Source organism: Phaseolus vulgaris, chromosome 6, assembly GCF_051622355.1.
Source record: "Phaseolus vulgaris cultivar YP4 chromosome 6, ASM5162235v1, whole genome shotgun sequence".
Lineage (NCBI taxonomy): Eukaryota > Viridiplantae > Streptophyta > Magnoliopsida > Fabales > Fabaceae > Phaseolus > Phaseolus vulgaris.
Window position 1 is genome coordinate 31,328,810 of NC_143503.1, and position 24,600 is coordinate 31,353,409.

The window sequence follows — 24,600 nt, forward strand, 5'->3', positions numbered from 1 at the left end:
TGGTAAAAGTGTGATATTCACTTTGTTTTCTATCTACTTTACTTTTTTAGTGGAATCCTTTGTGTGTGTAAATGCTAAAAGTGAAAACTACAAACTAAGTGCTGGTAACATCAGTTGTTGAGTTGGCTTGAGAAAGCAGTTCACACCTGACTTGTTTGACTGTGAAAGAGAGGAACTATGTGTTAATTGCCCACAAGGACTCCAAAATGGTGGAACTATGTTAGGGATTTTTTTCAATTTTTAATTTTATATTTTTAAAATGAAAAAAAGTGTAATAAAAATTTAAATTTGATTATATATATTAAATAATCGTTACATGGTTTTTAATTTTTAATTAAAAAATATCCTGTTTTTTGTTTCAAAATATTACTGGTAAAAAGATACAGAGTGATCCTTTCCGCGTAAAAATAAAAGGTGTAATTTGAAGGATTGATTGGACAAAATTAAAGCAGATGATTCCTTCACATCCTACTAAGTTTTCTCTCTTTCTTTTTTTTAAGTGAAAAAAATATTTCCATAGGAAATTGGAAATTTAAGATAAATCTGTACACTCTGACAATTCGCTCATTTTTTTTAAATAAGGATAAATGATTATTTATTAATTTAAATTTTATAGAGAAATACTTATTTTAATTATTAAATAGATAAAAATTCTGATATTATATTTTATTATTAATTTGTGTGAAATTATTTTGTTATTTTTAAGAATTTAATTGATAATAAATTATAAATTATTTTATCATCTATAATATTGGAAATTAATTTTAATTTTGTATACATTTATATGATAAGTTTATTTATTTTATTTTTTAATGACTAAGTTGACAGTGTGTTACATATTTAATGATAAAATTTAACATTCACCTCATACTCTTTATTTTCTTTTAAACTCTTACCTGTAAGGTAAACATGAGTCATTTATTAATAATAAATGAAAAATAAAAGAACAAAGAGTATTTTTATGAGTTTGAGAAATAAAGGTATTCAAAAAGATTTTTAAAAAACATAAGTGTTTACTTGCATGAGCATTTATAAAGTAGAACTAAAATACTTTTAGGATATTGAGTGTTACAAAATTATCCTCCTAAGAGTAAACAATGATCAATTTTCATATTTGACCCTAAAACTAATGATATGTTGACACCATCTAAAAATTATTCTCATTTCACAAATTAATATATTATTATTTTAATTATATTGCTTTTATATTTTAATATAAATTATTTATATATACATATATATTATATTGTTTATTACTGATAAAAAAATATATTATGTTGTTAGAATAGTTGATAAAGTGAGAGTATTTTGTTTTATATGATATGAAAGTATAATTTTTCTTTAATTATTTAATGTCACGTTATGATAATTTTTTTTCTAATTTTAGTAATTTTGGCATCAATAGATTTTTAAATAAAGTAAGTTTTTATTTATCTAAATATTTTTTATTTTTTTTATTTTCTTGTGATTTTGTTATTAATTTTAGTAGGATCAGTTGAAAAAGTGATCATTTGTACTTGGTCTGAATTTGGTTAATCTCATGCTGAAATTTAGTTATGTATAAATACTTTGTTTTAGGTCTTTATATTTTGAGTGGTTATATTGTTTCAATTGGAATTTTTCTTTAAATAATACATTTTAAGTAAGGGAAGCTGATTATATTTTTCGTAAAACTTTAGTAAATATTTGACATATTACGATTTAACTGCAGATTAATAATATTTTAATACTTTTATATAATTATGATTATATTATTTTACAAAAATCTATAATTTTGGTTTAATTTTTTTTTGTTGAAACTTAATATTTTTAAATAGTATATTATATAACGAGGTTAAGAATAGTCAAAATTTATTTATATTTGAATCTAAAATTTATTGTTCTGTATAATTGAGTCTTGAAATAAGAAGGTTGTGTTGTAGTTTTTTAATTAGAAATGATGAAAACGAATGACATGTGGAATTACAGAAACGTGATGAGATAGGATTTAAGAAGCACGCGATAATAATAATAATAATAATAATAGGTTCTACCTAACCGAGTAAGGCAAGGTAAGGTATCCAAGGACGCAGGAAGCGGATAAGAAGTTTCCTATATGTTTCATATATTATTTATTTTTTCATTTTTGTGATCACAAAAAATTATATACTAATCAATAAATAGAAAATTCCTAGCTAGAAAAGTGATGCTAATTTTCTTAAAACCGTGCTAATGGAAAAGAAAGGAAGATTTTTTTGTTTTATAATATTTTATCAATAAATATATCTCTCTATTTTTATATTTTATTTTTAAGAAAGATGATGAGAAACTTCGGTGGTGATGGTTTGTTTGAATGTTTTTAATTTTCAATTCATATTTTTTAATATACTTGCAAAAATATGATTGTATTTTTCACTATTTTTCTAAGGAAATAATTAAAACATGTGTTGCCTTAATAATTTCCGTCACAAGTTTGAAAACAATGCGACCTTTTTTTTTATCAAAAAAATGAATCCATAAATCGCGGCAAGAACGTGAAATCAAAGAGAATCCGACAATAAACATATAAAATGGTCAAATTAGTGAAGATTACGCAAATGTACACATAGCTACAACTACTTATTCGCGTAATTACTTTTTTTCTTTTAAAGTCGTATAAGTAATTATGCTAATTAAGTGGCTCCTTTTAAAAAAAAAAATTTGCTTCAAATATTTTTTTATCACTTAATTTACGGAAGTCTAAAAACAAAAAAACAAAAATTAGTTCACTTTATAGTTACCAAAATCAATAAAAAAAATACAAACAGAAAACCATCCAAAATCCGGAGTATTTAATGTTTTTAAATTGTAAAACCTTTATGATTTCAAAACAATTTGATAGATGTTATAAAATATTTCTAAATAAGTCTCCTTACAAAATCAATAATTTTTGCATTTATATGTTTTATATATATATATTTAGGACTGTAAGTGGACTGCACTTAATTTGTTAACTTACCCAATTCAACATAATTCAACCACATTTTTTTAAATTAGGTGGAGTTATTGGGGGATTGTGTTTTACTTAATGCAAAAAAAATAAAAAATTAACTGAATTGTGTTGTGGATCTATGAATGTCAAATATGATCAACTCACCTAACTCAGCTACATAATAAAATTATTATTTATTTAATAATTTTACCATAAAAAATTATATTTTATCTTAGCATCATTTATTAACATATTATAAGTAATTTGGTTACCTTATAAATTTTAAGAAATATTATTGACCTAGTTGAGCTCTTTGTAAGATAACCCTATGGTGATTCTATTGCAATAATGACTGAAATTGGAGTAAATTTCATAATAACTAGATTTTAAACCTGTTGTGTATGAGTTCAATAAAGTGTATTATATATAATACTTATTAAAAATATGCATAAATAAAATTAAGTTTTTAATAACATATATTAAACCATATATTTGCAAACGACTATAAATAGTAGGAGGATATTATTAATGAATGTACGCAAACTTGACATAAGTTAAAAATTGTTTTCTATTTAAGTATTTGCAATTAAATTTGGCGACTCAGATTATGCATAGTACGGATTTTGGTGGGAGAATATTCTACTTCTAATTAAAAGTAAAATAATATAATTGGGATAGATTTTATTTTTTATTAGTTTGAATTTGTCAAAGAAATTGAAGTTGAATTAATTTCATTAAAGTGTATCAGTTGAATTTTATTAGAAATTAAATCGACTTATTGAAATTTTAAGTTTTTGGAACACATGCAATTAATCTTTTAAAATGATTCTCTTATTTTATTTTATAGTCGTGTTTATGACATACTTTATAGATTTCTTTGATTAAAAAAAATAATGAAGCCAACTGGGATTTATTATTTATGATGATCGAGATTACGCAATTCAATACTGGATTGGTGTGGTTGGATTACTGTCTCCATGGTTCCATTCAACCTAATATTAAATAAACCCGGTCTATCCTCTTATTTTTTCTTCAACTTAGCTTGTTTTTTTTTTTTATAAAAGTTTTTATGTTAAGCATTATTATGCAACTTGATATCTCAGCAAGGCTAACACTTCAAGTAACAACAACCATCTGCCATCACATGAAAAAAATATTATTAAAAAAAAGAAAAAGAAAGAAAATACAAAAATATGGGGGATTAGACCAAAACCCACATGTTAACAAAAACGATAGATATGTAGACTATACCTATTCATAAAGAATTCTAAGATGGAAGTCTAACTTGGCTTGGTTTATTACATTCATATCTTAGATTTAATCCACCATCACCTCCAACGTTATTAATTACACAGGTTTTATTAAGTATATTCTTTCTATTTAAATATGACTTTAGACTCAAATTAATAAAATCTATATATTTAATTAAATTTTCTCTAAATTCATTTCAAGAATCTCATCCATCTAACAATTTTAATATTGTTACTGTTTTAGATAAGAGTCTTGGTGATCACAAACCTAAAATATTCAGTGTAACTTGTATTTCTTCCTTGGGCATTGTCTGATATATACTAAAATTCTCTTTGATATTAATGGCTTACTTCAATAATAAATGTTGTTTATTATTTAAGATTGATTATCACGAGTCTTTTGATTTATGTTGATACGACATTAATGTCTTTAAATATGTATATCAGTAAACGATTTGCTTATACAAAATATCGGGGTTAGGATATGGTGTTACCATTACTAAAGTACAATAAACTACCATCTTTCAAAATATAATTATTTATTACAAACCAATAATGTTCATATATATATAAATAATATATTTTTCAGGATTAACTATAAGATTATCTTTCACAAACATTTTTATATTAAAACACATCGACTAGAGATTAGAGCCTTTCATTGTATATAAGTGGGTGCAAACCTCAACATCATGAGCCGGTTTTATGGGATTGAGTTAGGCTTAAAGTCCACTTCGTAACATGGTATCAGAGCCATTTCGAGCCTATCCTAGCGAGTGTTTGTGTTGGGCCTATCGTGCCACCCGCTATCGGACCGCTATCGGACCACCCATAATATATAGTCCCACGCATGAGTTGGTAGTCTCGGCGTGAGGGGGTGTGTTGGAGATCCCACATCGACTAGAGATTAGAGCCTTTCATTGTATATAAGTGGGTGCAAACCTCAACCCTATGAGCCGGTTTTATGGGGTTGAGTTAGGCTTAAAGTCCACTTCGTAACAGTAATTATAAAATAAACACTAAAAAAAATAAATTAATCATTCAAAATATTATGTATAAATTATTTTAAATATACGTTTTTAGTTATTGAATGTATATCATGAGTTTAATAAGAATCAAATTGATATATAAGATATATTAGACGAATTTTTAAAAATTATAATAAATTTTTAATTAAAACTAACATATGTCTTGTCTATCTAGTCTATTTAACAATAATTTGGCAATTATGATATACTAGAGTGATACTCAATACAAAGTATTTGACACTTATTTTATATATTGACCAATAGGTTGATATTTTTCATTACTTTTCGTCATGTGATAACTTATTCTATATAATTTTTTTTTTATAAAAGAGAAAATTCTTACTCTTTTGTCATCACTTAAATAATAAATTGTTGGTCGAATAATTTATAAATGATTGAGTGATGTTTTACTAAGAGAAAACATGATCAATTTAACTCATTCCTTAATAAAGCTACAAAATATTGTTAAAGCAATCGACCTTTTTACTTTTGATCACCTGAATAAAGAAATACTAGATTAAAACTCATCCTTATTCATTCTATATTACTTGAAGAGGCAAGACATCACTCAAGTAATATATACATATATTAACAATAAAAAAAAGTGTTTCAAAATACTAGTAAATTAAAACAAAAACAAAGCAAGTAATTTCCATATCAATTTTATCCTAATTTAAATTTGCAGTGATCCAAGATTTCAAGTTAAAAAATAATAACTAAATATAAGATTTAAACTCAAAACTAGTTTTTATACTTCAACATCAAAATTGGACAACAATTCCAAAAATATGCACATTACTCATCATAATAACATTAAATCAACATTACAAACAAAGATACACTTTATGTCAATTTAATATTTATTTTTAATTGATATTAAACAAATGAAATTGTATAACAGTTCAATTTTTTTACAGTGGATAACAGTTCCATTTTGATTTTTTTTTCTTTTCTTCAGTGCTCAATTTTTTACAATGCTTTAAAAAAAACTAAATCCACTTAAATTTAATTTATATTTGAGGAAAGTTATATATCAAAATGAAAAATAAAAATGAACCCGGTTCTTAAATTTTGCATTGAAAACTTCATTTCAAGATTAAATTAAAATTTTATCACTGAAATCTCATGTTGATTAACGAACTTCGATTCGATTTCTTTTACAGATCACAATTATTTTTACAAAGAATAAATTTGAGTCGAATTAGATCACTGTGAACGATAAAATTCAGCTAGAAATATTTAATTTAATTACAATTTAAAATAAATAAAAATGAATACAACTATATGCTTAAACTTGGATCAAACTCAGTACACATGTTTAATCTTGAACAACTGATGGTAATTTATTTTTTGAGAGAGTAAGAATGAATTTATAAATTAAAACATACCATGGTAGGTAAAAAAATGTCAGCTACAAGATAAGGTACACATAAACACATGTTTTTTTTTTTTGCTCTGGTTTGCATGTGTTTGTAGTATGACACGTGGGAGTGTGAGTGAGATATTTAATTTTTTGGTGTACTGGTAGTAACAAATAACGAGTACCTACTTTACTCGGAGTCGAAGAAGAAGGTTCTATTAAGTTCCCTATGATATCCTATTTCGTAGTATCTTTCTGGTGGCTGTTACTAACTATGAAACCGAGTGGCACTGTGACATGCAGGTCCCACGTAAGGGTTATCACGTAATTATGGTTCATTCATAAGGCTAATTCTTACCATGCCTTTTTATTTATTATAAATACATGTCATATCATGATATGATGTAATGTTAGATTAAAATCACAGAAAGCGCTCACTGATTACCAATCCATCGTTTTTGGACTCCACACAAGCCTCAAAAACCCTCTCTCTCTCTCTCTTCAAAACCACTCTCTTCCTTACCACGAATCTCTGCCAAACAACACGTAACTCAACATATCAACCTGAGACCTGTCTCTGAATCTGAGCCTTGTTCTCAACAAAAGGTATGTTCTTTTTGTTCTATCTCTTTAAGGTTGGTGAGAGGGCATGTGTTTTTTCTTTCTGTTTATGTTGGACTTTGATCGTGTTGTTTGTTTGAGAACCAGTTTGACTAGAGTTAATCTGGGTTTGTGTTATAATCTGCTCAAACTTCTGTTTCTATCTATTTTTCAACAGTCAAAACTTTCGGTCTGATTTGTTGTCTGCAGAGATGTTTCTTGTTTCTTGTTTCTTGAGCATTTTAGTTCCATTTCTTTGACATGAAGGTTGTGGACGCGCTTAGACCGTGTTTGCGGTGGTTTTGTTCTAACATCCGGCTTTTAGAGCACTGTTATTTGTGTTTAACTGTTATTTTCTTGCCGACTCTGTTAAAAAACTACTTTCTCTTTATTTTGGCAGTTACTTGCCTTTTTCTTATCCTAAAACGTTGTAGAATTTACCACTTTTCTTGGAATATATGAATTTTGTTTTATATCTAGCAATATTATGCTTCTCTCTCTGTTTCTTTTTACTGGTGATTTTCTTGCTGAGCTAGTGGGTTTCAATTTTGATAGTCCTTCTTCTGTGTAAAGTGAATTACGTCATAGCTTACATGATCAAAAATAAGTTCTGAGGAAAAATGAATAAAACTTGTTTTTGCCTTGCTATATAATCTGTGCTTTTGGTTGCTAAAGGTCTTCTCTGGTTTCTAATTACATAACTATTATTAGTTTCACCAGTGGATGATTTTTTAAAAGGTAATGCTGATTTCACTCTATAAGATATTGAGAGTTTTGACAGCTACACCTCCTTGTTATATGAAAGAAATCCTTATCAGAGTGCGCATCTGTTTGGCCTTATCTTTACCCTTTCTTTTGACCCTTTCTAAATTTGACTCACTTTGAGTTTGAATCTCGTGATTTCTAGAGCAATTGAATGGTCCTCTTCCCTTTTCTAATTAGCTTTCCCTTCCTTTGTTTTGTGGGAAAGAATTCTAAAATAGGAAAAAATAATTAGTTCTTTCTTTCTTTTGCACCTCTAGAAGTTGCGCGATCCTTCCAAATCACAAGACTGGGATATGTTGCGTGATTGCTACAAATTGTTCTGTTGCGGTGTATTGTAAACATGATTCATTACATACAAAAATATCCTTGATTTCTTGTTTTGAGTATGAAAAGACGAGTGAGCATTTAAAACTCTTCCACAGTGATTAAGTCCTTGCAGCCCTTCATTTAATTAGCGTCTTAATTGCGCCTGGAGTGTTGGTGGTGGTGGATCCTAGCATGATTTTAATTTTATTTCTCTACATGGAAACATTCACAGAAACTCCTCGGTGGCCTGAAATCTTTTTATTATAGATTGCCTCATTATGTGGTTTTCTCTGCTACATCTTCATTTATAAGACCTGGATTTGGCAAACTGTTAAAATTTATTTCTCGCTTTATTTAATCAACATTAAATCAACGTTGACAATTTATCCTACTATGCAGGTTGTAGACAACAATTTTTTTCTGATATTTAAAGCATCTGCAGCCATCAAAATGAAGATTGACCATCCAACAAAACGGAAGTGTAGAGCTTTAAGCATTTGAGGAAGGGGTAATCAGGAAGAGCTAGGAAGCATTTTTACAGCTGCAAATTTTGACCATCATTATTCTAATCAATATCTCTCCGGTGAGCAAATAATTTCCTTTTAGATGCAAACGTCCCAGAAACACCCAACTTCATCTGGTATCCATTTATACCACCAGCCTGTGCAAGACATCGATTCCTACACTCGTTACCAAGTATTGCAAAGCAATTCTTGCCATGAAATCCATGATAGCAGCAGTCAGGGAACCACTATTTCATTTGAGCCCAGCAAGGAGCAATACTTTACCCTTGAATCATCCCCACAAATCAATGATCTCATAGGTTGTGATTCTCCTTCCTATGCTAGTGTATCGTCCAATTCCAATAGGAGTCCTTTTTCTCCACATGCTTCTCATTCATACCATTCAGATCAGCATCAGTCCTCTGACAACAACTATGGATCACCAACAAGTGCAAACTCTAGTGCTGATGAGAGCTATGAGTTGAAGCACAAGCTTAGAGAACTTGAGATTTCATTGTTGGGGCCTGATTCAGATATTGTTGACAGTTGTCAGTGTTGCTACAAGGGAAGCCACCACGGAGCATCTCCAATGGCTAAGTATAATTGGGATCAGATTGTAGATATGATTCCAAAACTAGACTTGAAAGAAGTCCTCAGTCGGTGTGCACAGGCTGTATCTGATGATGATATTGAAACAGCGGTGGGATTTATGAATAAAGTATTGCCAAAGATGGTATCAGTAGGGGGTGATCCAATCCAGAGGTTAGGGGCCTACATGTTGGAGGGTCTAAGAGCAAGATTGGAGTCTTCAGGGAGCCTAATCTACAAAGCCTTGAAATGTGAACAACCAGCAAGCAAAGATCTCATGAGTTACATGCACATCCTGTGCCAGATTTGCCCATATTGGAAGTTTGCTTACGTATCTGCCAATGCTGTCATTGGAGAAGCAATGCTAAATGAATCAAGAATTCACATAATTGACTTCCAAATTGCACAGGGCACTCAGTGGATGCTGCTTATTCAGGCTCTTGCATCTCGTCCAGGTGGACCACCTTTCATTCGTGTAACTGGTGTCGATGATTCCGAATCCTTTCATGCAAGAGGTGGAGGACTTGAAATTGTAGGAAAACGCCTCTCAGATTATGCCACATCTTGTGGAGTGCCATTTGAGTTCCAAAGTGCTGCAATGTCTGGATGCGAGGTTGAACTAGAAAACCTTGTAGTTCGTCCCGGGGAAGCTCTGGCCGTGAATTTCCCTTTTATTTTGCACCACATGCCAGATGAGAGTGTGAGCACAGAGAACCACAGGGACAGGCTATTAAGACTGGTGAAGAGCTTGTCACCCAAGGTTGTGACCCTTGTTGAGCAAGAATCCAACACCAACACTTCCCCCTTTTTCCAAAGGTTTGTTGAGACCTTCAGTTATTACAGTGCTATGTTTGAGTCAATAGACGTGGCCCTCCCCAGAGAGGATAAGCAAAGGATCAGTGCAGAACAACACTGTGTGGCTCGTGACATTGTTAACATGATAGCTTGTGAGGGGCCTGAGAGGGTGGAAAGGCATGAACTGTTCGGGAAATGGAGGTCAAGATTTTCAATGGCTGGTTTTGCACCATGCCCTTTGAGTTCCTCAGTCACTAATGCAGTTAGAAATATGTTAAGAGAATTCAATGGAAACTATAGGCTAGAACATAGAGATGATGCACTCTATCTAGGATGGAAGAGAAGAGCCATGTGTACATCTTCTGCTTGGAGATGTTACTGACTCACTGTCATAGATATATCTATATGCATCTTCTCCTTCTTCTTTCTTTTCTTTTATTATCAACAGGAGGACTAGCTAGCAAGATAGTTAGGTATATTTCGAGAACTTTTCCTTAAACGTTTCTAGAAAAGAAAAGAAAAACAAATAAATTAGTTTTAATTTTTTTATCCTAAAAAACTTTATAAAAAAGACTTTATTTATATTGCATCCTTTTAACTTTTGTGGGTTACACAGCAGAGTCTTCGAACTTGTTGTGCATGTCAATACTAGAATCAACGAAAAAGAAAACTCAAATAGTTATCAAAACGGCCTTTTCTTTTGTAGTTTTAGAGTTGAAGCTTTTGCTCATTTTGTTCACAACTTTTTCTTTTACTTCATTTAGTTATTTATTTTTATCTAAAGAAAGGGAAGAGATGTTAACCAGAACACAAAGAAAAAGAAGAAACACAATATATCGTTATATTCTTAGAATAATTCAGTTAATACAAAAATTGTTCAATTTATTTATTTAATACAAAGTTTCTCTCAGTTCTAAAATTGAGAGGAGCCAAAGCAAATTGTGGAGGAATTTTAGTTATCTCTGTTTTCCTTCCCTTCTATTTAAAATGTTATTAAACTGAACTAGAAAAACTTAAAAAAAATCTCTACAAGTAAGCATTATAGTAAACTTTAAAAAGCTGGTTAAAATATCAGAAGTCGTGGACAAAATATACCTAACCATGGTTTTAACAATTTCCATTTTATTGGGTATAAGATGATAATCTTTTGAAAAAGCAGTTTAATAAAAAAGTTAAGTCAAAGAATTTATGATGCCAAAACATGAAGGATCTCTGATTCGTTTCCTGCCATGTAAAATCGTGTTGCAAATTTATTTTTCAATCATTGATGTTGACTAATATTATTATAAAATAGCTATTTTAACTTCATTTTATGTGGTTAAATTAAAAGTACATTAGACTTTTAAGATGTTGATATCGACCTAAATAAGCATATGTAAGCGGTAATTCATTAAAGACAATACAAATTTAAGGCCTCGTTTGAAGATTTTTGTCCATAATATATCCAATTATTGAAAATTCTTTATCCCTTCTCTCAACATAAATTAGACTTGTAAAAACAGGTTTGGTTTAATAGATTGATTCAAAAAGTATACAAATTGAAGTAAATTAAATAAAAAAAATATGATATAAATTAAATCGTTTTTTTTTGTTCAGTTTCACCTATAATCTAAATATACTTAAAACAATTTAAATTATTTTTCTTTAATTTTTATAATATTTTAAATTAATAAATTTTCCTTAACTTTTAAAATACGTGAATGTTCTCTCTCTTCATATTTAAATGAAATTTTAATAGCGATTGTTTATCATCACAGAATTAGAAAAAATCAGTAAAAATAATTAAATCATTTAAATTTAACTTTATAATAACGATTTTTACAACGGGAAAAAAATTAAATCCAGTTACTGTAGTGAAAATATATTAAACTGCTTGAGAGGAGCTTATCACTGGACTATATCATATCAAGGCCTGTAAAAAAAACGGGGCAAGACTATTACTAAAACATATTTAGTTATTTAACTGAATATAACTAAATATTTATTGTTGTTGTGATAATGTATTAAAAATTTAACCATTATGAGCTAATCAAATTAATCTTATAGGTTATTAAAAGATAAATTTATGTCACACATTTAAAGGTTTTGCTGCAAAGTTGTAATTGGATTTTACGGAAGTGACATTATTAGATCATAAAAATATGTTTATAAAGAAATTAATCATTAACTATTGGTAGACTTTTATGTAGGTCAGCACATCATGTAAATCAAATTAAGCCTTTTTAAAAAAAGTCTTTATAATAGACCAGTCATTTATTTTTAACTAAGATAAAACTCCAACTTAAATTACTTAACCTATTTTAATCTACATTTGCATTTTTCTAAATTAGAGAATTATGTTCACCAATTCGAAAGTAAAAAACCAAAACCAAATTTCACTAAAATTACAGAAATTAAAACTAAATTTGATTGAAAATTATAAGAATTAAAACTATGGTCAACTTGTAGATAGTTTGAAACGGATTTTTTTTTCCTCAAAACTATGGAACACAACTTTTTGAATTAAAAAAGAACCACTCCGAGTGAAAAACAAATTGTATCGTCAAATAAAAATTCCATTTCAGAATAACAACATTGATCTAAATTTAAAAGATAAAAAAATCCAAAGAAGTATTTTAAAAAATGAAAAGAAAGTTGAATGATAAATAAAGGATGAAAAAAAAATAGATATCATGAAATATTAAAAGAAATTATTTCCAACTAAAGAAATTTAAATAATCTCTCCTTTTTTCGGGTTTTGTCCTAAATTTAAACAAATAAGATGAGGCATGTTGGACCTTGCATAGTTTGAGATTCAGGTTTGGAACCATTGATTTGGCAAATTCTCCATTGAACCGTTATTATGGGACGCAGAAGCAAGGGAGGTCCACGAACCTTGTCATGCAAATCTCAAGCAAAAAAGAAGAAAAACAACAACACTAATTAATTAAATAAAGAACACTATTTTTCTATCATTCACATCCCATGTTTCGTTTCATTTTAATGCATTATACCAACAAATTGTTTCGCTCTATCTCCCCAGTACCAATTCATATCTGCACTGACAGGTAACCAATGTCTTCTTTCCATATTTTCATTTCCCAACAAATAATACTAACCCTTTTCAAGTTCTTAAATTCCAATTATATTATTAGCCAATAAAAACATGTAATCTAGAAACTCAATGTTCAATTTTGATAAATGACCCTCTTGCTATTCCATGTCTGATGCTAGCTTTCATGAATTCTGTTCTTATTATTAGATAAAGATAACAATGCCATATATCATCCACATGAAATGTGCATGCATTATATTTATAAGTTTCATCTTGATACAAAACTCTCTTCCTTTTTTTTTGGTTAGGAAAGTAAATCATTTTCAATGTTTTGTTGAGGATGAAGCATTGTTATTCACCCAAAAACAAAGAGGAAAAGAGAAATGTGGGGTTTTAAGAAGAGAGGTTACAAGGGTGAGTGAGTGAGCATGGAGGAGTTTTCAGGAAGGGGAGAGTTAAGGAGAATGCAGAGGGAGCAAGAGAGAGAGAGGAGGCGCATCCGTGACAGGCAGAGGAGACAATCAATGACTCAAGAACAAAGAGAAAGACATCTTGCAAGGCGCAGGAGAAACTATCAACTCAGAAGACAAAGAGCTGCAAATGCTCATCTTCCATACACTTCTTTTCCTCCATTTCAACCTCCAGAATCAAGTGCTTGTGAAGCCAGCACCAGTGATGAGCTTCAGGGTTTGCCTTCTCCAACCTTTGCAGAATATGGAATCTTTCCTCAAGTCATTTCTTTCCCTCATCATGACCTCAACCTAGGACAACAAATGTTAGATATGGGAACCAAAGTAGTTGAAGGTGATTATTCTTATGTTCACATTACCATGTTTTTGTTTTTGTTTAAGTTAACAAATTCATGTTTCATTTTTTTCCTTATGCTGTAATGCAAACAATAGGATCATCAGTCCCATTGGAATGTTTAGTTTGTAAACCAGGCAATTCACCTACGAGGATGCGACTAAATCATGTCAGAGGTATTGCGCGAAACCTGACACATTTAATCGTTGATCCTCCTTGTACTCGAGAAGTACTAGCTAAGGAACATCAAGATGTATCAGTTGGTAAGTTTGGTGAGTGGTTTTAATGGAAAAATATCTTGTTAGCACCTTTAAGTGTTATTGTTTTGATTGTTCAGGTAGCACAACAAAATCATTGCGTTTGAATTGTGTGAAACGTCTTGCCCGATCCAAAAATTCTCATTATAAAGAGAGTGCATATCAGAAGGACCTTAAGTTTCCAGCAGAAGGGTTCAATTACTTGCCAGCAGGAACTTCATAGTCTCTTCTGATATAAAATTATTGTTGGGTCAAACGTATATTCCAAACAGTTGCTGTGAATATAATTGATGCATGTAGAAAAACTATACATGAATGTAATTTATGCATATAGAAAAACTTAACTTTGAGGATTGAGTAATATTTTTTTGCTAAAATAATCATATCATAGATCAGGTAGATGTTTGTTAGGACAATGATAAATGGTGATAGATTTTACATTACTCTGTTTTTTTTATTGGCATGTTCTTGTTATATTAGATAAGTACAAGATAAAACTTTGTTTTTCTCTCCCTACTCTTACTTTGTCATAAAGTTGAGACTGGTTTCAATTTCCGGGTTCACACTAAAGAATTTAACCAAAGCCTAGTAACATTCTTTCACATTATGCAATTTTTTTTAACAGATTTTGATGTTATGCATTCCCTTCATTATTTTTTCCCTTCCATTCCTTTCACTTCTTGTAACATTTTAACTTGAATCAAACATTTAATGGAGAAAATGGCTAATACATTGAAGATTAGTTTGTTGACTTGTAAGTTTTTAAAATGCATAGTTTAAAATTGAGCTATAGTTATCATCTTAAAATTGTGAAGCTATTAAATGAACATGATGAGGAGATTCAAAAAAGAAAAAAATATATTTATAAAGAGAGCGATATTTATGATAAGAGTTTTTTTATAAATGAAGTTTTGTGTAAAGATATGTTTGATATAAAAAGAGGATCATGAGAGTCAGTGACAAAAAGATCCTATAATGCATTATGTTGGGATTGACGAACAAGAAAGGATGACTCGTGTTGATCTCGATAAGTAAAATTATTTTGTAGTTATTGGAATTATTAATGAAGACTTTGGATGTTATCAACAAACAATAAGATTTTGATTAAGAGGAGATTATTAGAGATGACTTAACAATATTATTTGTAATCTAATAAGGTTGAGGTTGAAATGTTTGTGTAATATAAGGTGGGAATGAGGGTGTTGTGGATAATAATTTCTCTCACATGATTTACGAAAACTTGTTTTAAAAAATAAAAAAGATGAAGTGGCAAAAAGTAATTACAAGATAATAAGATTTATCTTTATAATCGAACCACTTTAATATTGTCACCTTGTAAACTATCGTCTCTTAATATTTTTCATGTGTTTTGTTCTTAAGGTGTTGATTTCAAAGAGAAAAAAGAAATATGTTTAAAGTGGTAATTTATAGTAAATATAAAGATTAGTGAAAGTAATAATAATATGAAAAGAATAGATTTTATAGCTAATTATTATATTTAACTATTGATTTATATATTAAAACATTCCCATTAGCATATTAAATAAATATTAAAGATTTAAAAATATTTTAAACTTTATTAGAATAAAAAAAATTATAATTTATTGGAATAACATTACCTCGTTTCATTCTATTTTATTTCATAGAAGAAACTAGTATTTTATTTTTGAAAATGTTAAAATATTAATGTTCTTTATAAATTGTTGAAAGAAAACAAAAAAATATAACGAAAGACGCTGAACAAACGGCGCATAACCATTCTATTTTTAACATTAGATTTAAAAATAGATGGAATATGATTCAACAAACCTTTTTACAAGAATTATTATTTAAGAAAAAAATATTTTGTATAAAAATTAAGTTAACTTATTAACAGAGAAATTTTTTCATATAATTTTTTTAATTTTTAACAAATTTAAATTTAAATGTTTTATAAATAAATTTGTCCAACTAGATAAATATATAAGCTATATTTAAAATATGGATACTCATAAAATGTTAGAAATAAGGAGGTTGGGAATTTTTTAAAAGCAAACTCACAAAAATATGGCTAACAATAAGTATAATATATAAGTGTTTTTCGGAAAAAGAAAGATAGCGTACAAAGATAACAACTATAATTGTACTGCAAATCAATTTATATAAATTTTACTAATAAATTACTATAAAAAATGGTTACGTTTTTTTAATTATATTTGTTCTGTAAATTAAAGATGTAGTTTTGTTTTTGTCAACTGAAATTTGTTGTAGAAGAAAGAGGGAGGCCCATGGGCCCAAATGACCAAAGTGTAGTATTTATAAGCAAAATCATCCCTAATTCCAAACCACGCTTCAATAGGCATAGCATGGGAAACTCTCTTCTAAACCTAGTTTCACTCTGGTGCCGCCTCCCTCTCTTTTCTTCAATATTTCCGTTACCTTTATGATGTTCTGAATCCAAAATGTGGCCGATGAGGATAACAGTTATAAGAAACACCATCTTTCGGGACTGAATGGCTCATAAAGCCTTGCTGTTATTCTGCAATTCTGAGGCTATTTATTATTGTTATTTTTATTTTTTTCTTATGATTTTTGTTTTGTGGAAATGACTTTTGATATAGGGATTGAGGGTGTTGTGGATTTCTTGGGTTTAAAATCCTGTTCTTGTTTTCGTGATCCTAATTGAAATTTTGGTTATTGATTTGTAATTTGTTGTGGTGAGGCTGCATGTACCAAGGGAAGGGTGGGAGCTAAAAGCTGTACCCTTGATCTTGAATTTGCCATTGCGGCTGTAGCTAAATCAAACCCACTTTAGAAGCTAACTGGCCGGTCGTTGTGATTTCCTTTTGGAGTCTGTCAACGGATCTGCTTACCGAGCTTCTGACATTCTCAAACCCACTCACTTCAGTTTTTAGTTCTTTTTTTGTGCTTTTTGTTTTGTGATGAGAGGGTGAGAAGAGGAAAATAAGTTTCGGATTACGCTTTTTTCGAAGATCCCTCTCTTACATAAAACACCCAATGGTCACTTTCCAGGCAATCTGCCTTGATTTTCCAGCTGATTGCGTCAATAGGTGCCTACAAAAACATACTGTGTTTTTCTTTTCCTTTTAATTTTCACTGAATAATCGTTTCAGTCGGATGCTTATTGAATTTCTTCTTACCAAGCTGCTCCAATAAATGTTTAACCTAACATCAATCGTTCTATTTACATAGCCAGTGTCAATGATGATAACATTCACCAATACCATCTTTCGGGACTGAATGGCATTTCATGCCTTGCTGATATTCTGCAATTCTGAGGCGTTGGCTATGTAATAATATTAAAGAGGATGATATTTTTGACACCTTCTCCATTTTACACCCACAATATAATATTAATATTTACAACATAAAATTTTTAAAAAATAACATAATATTAATATTTGTAACAAAAGATAATTTTAAAAATAAAAAATGTGCTTAAATAAAATAGAAAATGTTAAAATGTTTTCAATTTTTAAAAAATTAAAATATTAATATTTAGTGAGGTGTTGAATGGAGAAAAAAATCATTTTTTATTCCATAACTACATTAGAATTTCTAAAATAATATTCTTATTTTTAGTTATACCCATCATATAAATTTAGGGTTTAGGTCCCCTCATATAAATTTCACCAATCTTAGCATATAAATTTGAATAATCTTAGCATACTTTTGGATTCTGAAAGACTCAGCGTAGCACATGAATGTCTAACCTTACAAAGAGACTATTGTTATCGGGAAATAAATAAAATATCCGGCACTACACAAAGAGAGGATATACACCCATAACAATGTCATATTTGGTACCAAGAATGAACTCGTGAGATTAATAATAAGAAAGATTTAAATACAAAGAGTTAAAGAATGTTAACATGAATATAAATGTACTTAAATAATAATTAAGTCAAGACACCAACGGTCAGATCTATATTTTTATAAAATGACCTATAATACATATTTTCAGTTTGGTTATTTCACATCTACCAGCCTTAATCTACTAAATACAACATAAACCAAATGATTTTTTCTTTAAATTATATTATATACTACACGCCATCGGCCTCCTTTGATCTGTTTAAATCAGGTCCATAAAATGAAGAAAAATCAATACTAGCTTCCATTTAGAGTTGAAAAATACCCTACTCGATAGTTCCTTACAATATAGATATGACACAATAATGGGAGAAATGCAACTGCTAAGAAATGTAGACCAACTTATGTACAGGAGCCGCATTCAACCTTGTGGGATTCAAGGACATGTCTTGCAGCTTCCATGGCTACTTGTCCACTGACATAGTGCTGCCGACACACTGGCATGTAGACATCAACTCCACCAATCAATTCAATCTGCTTATCCTGTGTCTTCCTCAGGGTAAACGAAGCAGGTTTTTTACATATCTCACAGGTAGCAGTTAACTTGGTTACAGAATCAGCAAGGGGAATTATATCAATAACAGAACCAAAGCTCCTCCTACCAGTAAATGCAGAAACACCATCAGCTTGATAATATAAAAATTAAACCATAACCTACTTATAAAACCCCTGGTGAGACAGCTATAGACAAGTACAAACAAATAAATTTTAGATTGAACAATTCAAGATTATGCTTGAAATTAAGCTTCATTCAAATGTTGGAATTAGCTCTAATCAGGTCGTGAAAATCAACTTTGAAGTTCCAAAAGACATGTTATGGAACAGATTTAGTTATATTCTTGATCAATTCAAAATTTTAACAGGGTCATTTATTTATACTGGAACTTCACCAGATCAAGACGTGAGACAACACCAAGTCAATTTGATTTGTTGACATCATAAATTGAGTTAACATTATATTTTGCTGTATATACTTCAAATAAATATCAATACTACATAAATATAATATTGTGTTATGCAAAACATTGTCCCTTGACTAAAAAAAAAACTATTAACATATACTTTTTTGAAGCATGTATAAGGCTTTTGAGAAAGTTAGAACATAAAAAAATAACTCAAACTCTTTTCAAAATATAATCTAATTGTTGAAACCCGAACCAATCAGAATAAAAATTTATGCCACACGAACACGCCTAACAAAACTAACTTGGCATGTCATTACAAAAGCATCTGAAAGTAGGCTTTATTCCAAATCCAACCCCACCAAACAAAATGGAAAGTTAGGCTTTGTTACCTCATGTAGTTCCCATCTAATCCTGAAACTATTACTGTTTTTCCATCATCATCAGCAGCTTGACGGCAGAATTCATAAAGGTCATCAAAGAATTGCGCTTCATCAACACCAATCACATCCAGCTGTCATCATATATCAGTGGTGAGACTCAAAACAAAATGCAGGCAGTAAACTAGTATACCTTAGACATGGAGGGGGTAAAATAAAATTATCAACAGCCACAGATCACATAGTCCAATCATATACTTACCAATTAGAATCCATGTACACAACCACACATTGACTTTTCTTCTGTATAAAAAATAAATACAAATCATTAACTACCTGTTCAGAACATCAAACTACGATACCTTCTCATAAGCATCAATTCCAAACTTCTGCTTGAATGATGATAAGTTTGTCAGTGCCCAACATGGTAATTTTGCACCATCATGTGTAACAATTGAATCTAATCCATATCTTGTATCCTTGCTAGATTTAATTACAGCTACATTTCTGCATAAAAGAAACATAAAGTTTTAACATTTACTTCATGAATCATGATATTTCTAAACCATTCAGTGAGTTTCCTGGAAAATAATCAAATATAACAATTAAGATCTCACGTGCTATACATCGAGAGCTATCACAGCAGCAACATAAGCTTCACATATAATTCTATCAGAGTATTAAACATCAAGAATTAACTTTCCTTGCTTCCCAAAAGAGATAAAAGTATGAAACTGAAACCACTTATATCTAACAACTAGGTGTGACTCAATTGGAAAATTGCGCTCAAGATGAGCAGACTTTAGATACGTTATAGGAATTCAAAAACCAACTAGAAGCAACTCATGTTATGGCCCATGCAGGCAGGCTTAAGATCTCTATAACGATTCAAAACCCACTGAAGCTCCTTATGCTCAGGGCCAAGCCAACATTGCAATGCGGGGGGTGTGAGAGGACACCTCATTGTCTTACCAAAAAATACTTGCTTCCATTAGAGAAATTTTATACAGGAGACTGTTCTCTTTGGTAAGGGCACAACAATAAAATCATAAAAGGCAATATGTTATGAGTTCCACAAACAGTAAATTTATTTAGAACATTCAAAAAAGGTCAACTAGGTATGTTTCAAAGAGAATATAAAGAACTGGATCATACTAACTGACATGTATACAATATATCTATTCATAAATTTTGTATACATGCCTAGGAGGGGTTGAGTTTTTTTCTGCAAGGCTTGACCTCAAAGCTGAAAATATTCGACTAGTGATGACTGCAACCAATATGGCATTGCAAAAAAAAAGTATTTCCAATTCAAAGTACAAAACACATAAGGACTTTGGGCACCTGTAACACTTAAATGTACAGTTCAGCAAATTTAACTAAGGAAACTGAATTGCATCGACAAATCCTTGAGGTGGCAGTTCATACACCATATAAGAAATGTTCCCAACACTATTAACTGGAATTCAAACAATTAACCAATATTCACAGTGGAGTTGAAATACACAGAAAGCTGCATAAGCCACACCAGCGACCTAGCATAGGTATATTGAAGATCCAGATTAGAATTTCAGAATAAGAAAAATATTGTTACAGCACCAATGGTTGCAAGCAGGACACACCTATAACTCGACTAGACAATCTACATTCAACAACCAACTACTCAAGCAGAAAAATTAAGATAAACAACAAACAAACAAATACTTCAGGTAAAAGGGTGTTGCTTTTTAATTATAAAACTAAACATAAATAGAGAAGAAGAGTCAACCTGCCGTTGGCGGTTTCCAATTGAATCCGACGAAGGAGCGAGGTGGTTTTTCCAGCGAACATGGGCCCCACTATGACGTGGATCTCACCGGAGGAAGGTGGCGAGGGCTCCGTTTGCAAGCTTCGATTTTGATTGGTGCAAGTGAACTTATTGGACGAAAAGGGTGATGGGTTGAGGCGGAGAAGACGATTGGGAATTCGACGTGGGTTGTTGCGGAAAGTTAATCGAGCTGTGGATTGAGAAGGTAGTGAAAACAGAGGAAAAGGAGAGGCTTTGGAAGATAAAGCTGAAAACTTTGGGTTGAGAAGGGACTTCATGGTGTGAAGGGGTTTAAGGGTTTTGGCACTACCAACACAGTTGGAGGGAAATCTCGGGGGAACACATTCCCAATGCTAAAATCTTACCTGAACTTGTAATGTGTTTCACCATGCCTATACTCAAAATTAATTTTGAACGGTTAAAATCCGAATGGTTTTATTCTTAAAATTAATAATAAAATTAGGAGTAAAGGAATGATTTTACTCCTTCAAATTATATGTCACTATTATTATATTTATCTGCATTAAGAAACCTTAATATGTTATTGAAAATTTTCAATTATTTTATTTTATAAGTCTTCAAAATTAAAATTAACTATCTAAAATGGGAACTAATACCAAGAAAAAAAAGTTTAAACCACATATATTTTAACTATTTATATAAAGATTATTTTAATTTCATTTAAGTAGTATGTTAATGATATCTAATGTCTTAGAACTTTCTAAATCGTTTTGAACTAAGTGTATCAAATCTTAAGTCAAAGATTATTTAGGTTAGTGTATCGTGTTAACTTTAATCCAAATTTGTGAATGGTATATACTATGTTATGTATTTGACTTATACCGGATTTAGATGAGTTTTTTTTGTGTTGATGGCTATAGAAAAAGTGTTTATATAGGAATTAAAAAGAAAAAAATATGAAAACTAAAACTTAAAATATGTAATGACTAAATTAATAATTAAATATTAACTTTTTTCAATGCAAGTCAATAAATAATTAAGGTACTGTTATTTCAAAGGTATGTGTTGTATACTTACTCTATTTAGTTTTTTTTATAAAATACAAATTCAACAAATGTAATACCTAAATAGCATTATATTATTTTTATAATTATACACATAAACTTCATATAAATTAGACATCGATAATAAGTTATTTATAAGTATGAAATAGTTTTAATGCAACAGAAAAACGGTAAATTATCTTTCCCGAAACAGTTTTTCTCTCTAAAAATAATTGTTTTCCTTTTATACATATTATTGTGTTAATAGTTAAAAATTACCATGATACTTTCGTGTTAAGTCATTCATATAAAAAAAATCTATGCATTAAAATAAATTATATATTTAAATATTAATTTCATCAAATCTTATAAACTTACGTAATGAAAATTTTCAATTCATGCCTTTTGTGGAAAATGTTTATGTTCTTAGATATGGTTAGTTTGTATGCACGTTTAATTTTTAAGAAAGATTAGAAGTAATAGTAATATTATGTAATATAATAACAAAGTCAAGATGGCCGAGTTGGTCTAAGGCGCCAGTTTCAGGTACTGGTCCGAAAGGGCATGGGTTCGAATCCCATTCTTGACAAGTGATTTTAGTTTTTTAAATATAATAAATCTATTTTTCTTGTTTTTTTTTTTCACTGTGTTTTGTTGAACTCTTTTTTTTTTTTCAGTTTCACCACTATTTGATTTCTTTTCTCATAATTTTCTAAAGTATCATGTTTGTTTTAGTATTTTTTTTTTCTTTCACGAATCACGAGTACTTTGTTTTGCCTTTTATTTCCAAGATAACTTCTTCTATGTTTAAAATTTAGGAGGCACCTAAACGTTGTTTGGTTTGTTCTTTTGTGAAAGTGATTTTTCTTTTTGAGCATTCTTTTTAACTTGGTTGGTTTGTTTTTGTCAATCGTTGTAGTTGCAATGCAAGTCTTTTTTTCCTACTATTTATAAGCCCAAGACAAAGAAGTACTAACTTAATACAACTTCTTTGTTGGCCTCCAAATAGACACCAAAAGAAAACCAATTTTTACAAATTTGTCCCACTTTTTCTAATTTTCATCTAAGTACACCAACACATTTATTATTTTAGTGTTTCGGTTGGTTGGTTTGTTTTTGTACAATTTTAATTGCTCTAAGTTTTCTCTTTGCTATTTGTAAGCTTAAAACAATGAAACACTCACATATTGAAAGTTCTTTGTTCGCCTTCTAAGTAAACACAATTTCAAAGTCATTTTTCCTTATATCAAGCATTCTTAATTTCAAGAGAATGGAGAAGAGAAATATATTAAGAAGTTACTTTAAATTTAATTAATTATCACAAAATCAATTTTTTCTTTAGTCAATTTGAGATATTCCGTATATATCTGTCACATCAAAGCATGCACAAGTTGTATGTGAGATTATATATTTTTTGATGGTCCAAAAGTAGTTTAATACATGATAGTAGGGGACACACTTCCCAAATCCCAAAAGAAAAAAAAAAGTAATAAAAAAAAAAAAAGAAAAATAGTTGATTTGAAGTCAAAAGGGTTTAACTACAAACAAAGTGATTTTTTTTAATTAAATACTAAAACAAAATTCAAAATAATCATAAGCAACACATGAAACAATGTGGTTTAATAAAGATAATTAAAGTTCAGAGTTTCATATTTCTTGCTTCGTAGTATTGTACCTGAAAGTGTAAAATTAAAGGATCACATCACTGTAGTAAGAACTCGGATTTTAGATACTCAAACAAAAGAATATTTTGTTTTTGTTACAAACTTAGTATCTCTTTTTTTTCTTCTACATTTTTACACACACACAAAAGAGAGTAAAAGATAACATTTAAAGTTATGTGATGAGGGGTCCTCTTTAAATTCCGAGTTACCTTTTAAATGCTCTACGGCAAGAATTATAAGTTGTTTCTGAAATGTCTTTGTCAACAACCATGTCTGCAAATATGGTTGATTAATACCACACTTTATTTCCACTTTCAGTTTATAAGTAGCCACAATTCACAAGTTAAAAACCCCTAATGTACACATATCTTGAAAAGTGGGGACAATAGTCATGTTATAACATTAATTAATTATACCAAGTTCCAATTCATTATCTTTTCGCAGGGGACCAACCATTCAATGCTTTTTGGTAGAGGGGAAATGGATAAGATAAGAGACAAATAAATGAGAAAAAAAATTCAAAATGTGTTTGGTGAAAAAATATTAAAAATTTGACTTTATTATTTATTTTATTTATCTTCTATTTACATTTTCCTATAAAACGGATTCTTAATTTAGATACACACGTGAAACTTATGTTATGGTGTGTCTAGATTTCTAACTATCATTCCCATCTCAGAAAATTATCACATCGAAATGCATTAACAACAACCAAAAGTTGCGTTTTCTT

The 24,600-nt window shown here is 29.8% G+C and overlaps 3 protein-coding genes and 4 non-coding genes across 7 annotated transcripts; 6 read left to right on the top strand and 1 right to left on the bottom strand.

The window, feature by feature from the left end:
* Window positions 1–6,982: 6,982 nt before the first annotated feature.
* On the top strand, window positions 6,983–10,727 carry SCL13 (SCARECROW-like 13). Its single transcript, XM_068640180.2, has 2 exons — window positions 6,983–7,194; window positions 8,659–10,727. The coding sequence occupies exon 2, from the start codon at window positions 8,866–8,868 to the stop codon at window positions 10,525–10,527; it is 1,662 nt and encodes a 553-aa protein (XP_068496281.2). The 5' UTR covers window positions 6,983–7,194; window positions 8,659–8,865; the 3' UTR covers window positions 10,528–10,727.
* Window positions 10,728–13,525: 2,798 nt separating this feature from the next.
* On the top strand, window positions 13,526–14,597 carry LOC150027363 (uncharacterized). Its single transcript, XM_090303772.1, has 3 exons — window positions 13,526–13,983; window positions 14,082–14,246; window positions 14,321–14,597. The coding sequence occupies exons 1-3, from the start codon at window positions 13,608–13,610 to the stop codon at window positions 14,461–14,463; spliced, it is 684 nt and encodes a 227-aa protein (XP_090159898.1). The 5' UTR covers window positions 13,526–13,607; the 3' UTR covers window positions 14,464–14,597.
* Window positions 14,598–16,684: 2,087 nt separating this feature from the next.
* On the top strand, window positions 16,685–16,775 carry LOC137833762 (small nucleolar RNA SNORD96 family). The gene has a single exon (XR_011084821.1). It is a non-coding gene; the product is annotated as a small nucleolar RNA SNORD96 family (small nucleolar RNA).
* A 230-nt stretch (window positions 16,776–17,005) lies between these two features.
* On the top strand, window positions 17,006–17,108 carry LOC137833793 (small nucleolar RNA snoR109). Its single transcript, XR_011084840.1, has one exon. It is a non-coding gene; the product is annotated as a small nucleolar RNA snoR109 (small nucleolar RNA).
* A 327-nt stretch (window positions 17,109–17,435) lies between these two features.
* LOC137833763 (small nucleolar RNA SNORD96 family) lies at window positions 17,436–17,523 on the top strand. Its single transcript, XR_011084822.1, has one exon. It is a non-coding gene; the product is annotated as a small nucleolar RNA SNORD96 family (small nucleolar RNA).
* Window positions 17,524–18,139: 616 nt separating this feature from the next.
* LOC137832156 (thymidine kinase a) lies at window positions 18,140–21,594 on the bottom strand. Its single transcript, XM_068640181.2, has 4 exons — window positions 21,164–21,594; window positions 19,758–19,902; window positions 19,408–19,529; window positions 18,140–18,711 (listed from the first exon to the last, which is right to left on the bottom strand). The coding sequence occupies exons 1-4, from the start codon at window positions 21,478–21,480 to the stop codon at window positions 18,456–18,458; spliced, it is 840 nt and encodes a 279-aa protein (XP_068496282.1). The 5' UTR covers window positions 21,481–21,594; the 3' UTR covers window positions 18,140–18,455.
* A 1,120-nt stretch (window positions 21,595–22,714) lies between these two features.
* Window positions 22,715–22,795, top strand: TRNAL-CAG (transfer RNA leucine (anticodon CAG)). Its single transcript has one exon. It is a non-coding gene; the product is annotated as a tRNA-Leu (tRNA).
* Window positions 22,796–24,600: the final 1,805 nt, after the last annotated feature.

What these genes read in the sequence shown, in the direction of transcription:
- LOC137832156 (XM_068640181.2), bottom strand. Translation starts at nt 21,480, where the DNA reads ATGAAGTCCCTTCTCAACCCAAAGTTTTCAGCTTTATCTTCCAAAGCC. An exon ending in GAATTGATGCTTATGAGAAG is followed by an intron (nt 19,530 to 19,757) that starts GTATCGTAGTTT and finishes ATATGATGACAG; the next exon opens with CTGGATGTGATTGGTGTTGA. An exon ending in TTAGATGGGAACTACATGAG is followed by an intron (nt 18,712 to 19,407) that starts GTAACAAAGCCT and finishes ATTTACTGGTAG; the next exon opens with GAGGAGCTTTGGTTCTGTTA.
- SCL13 (XM_068640180.2), top strand. Translation starts at nt 8,866, where the DNA reads ATGCAAACGTCCCAGAAACACCCAACTTCATCTGGTATCCATTTATAC.
- LOC150027363 (XM_090303772.1), top strand. Translation starts at nt 13,608, where the DNA reads ATGGAGGAGTTTTCAGGAAGGGGAGAGTTAAGGAGAATGCAGAGGGAG. An exon ending in GGGAACCAAAGTAGTTGAAG is followed by an intron (nt 13,984 to 14,081) that starts GTGATTATTCTT and finishes TGCAAACAATAG; the next exon opens with GATCATCAGTCCCATTGGAA. An exon ending in ACATCAAGATGTATCAGTTG is followed by an intron (nt 14,247 to 14,320) that starts GTAAGTTTGGTG and finishes TTGATTGTTCAG; the next exon opens with GTAGCACAACAAAATCATTG.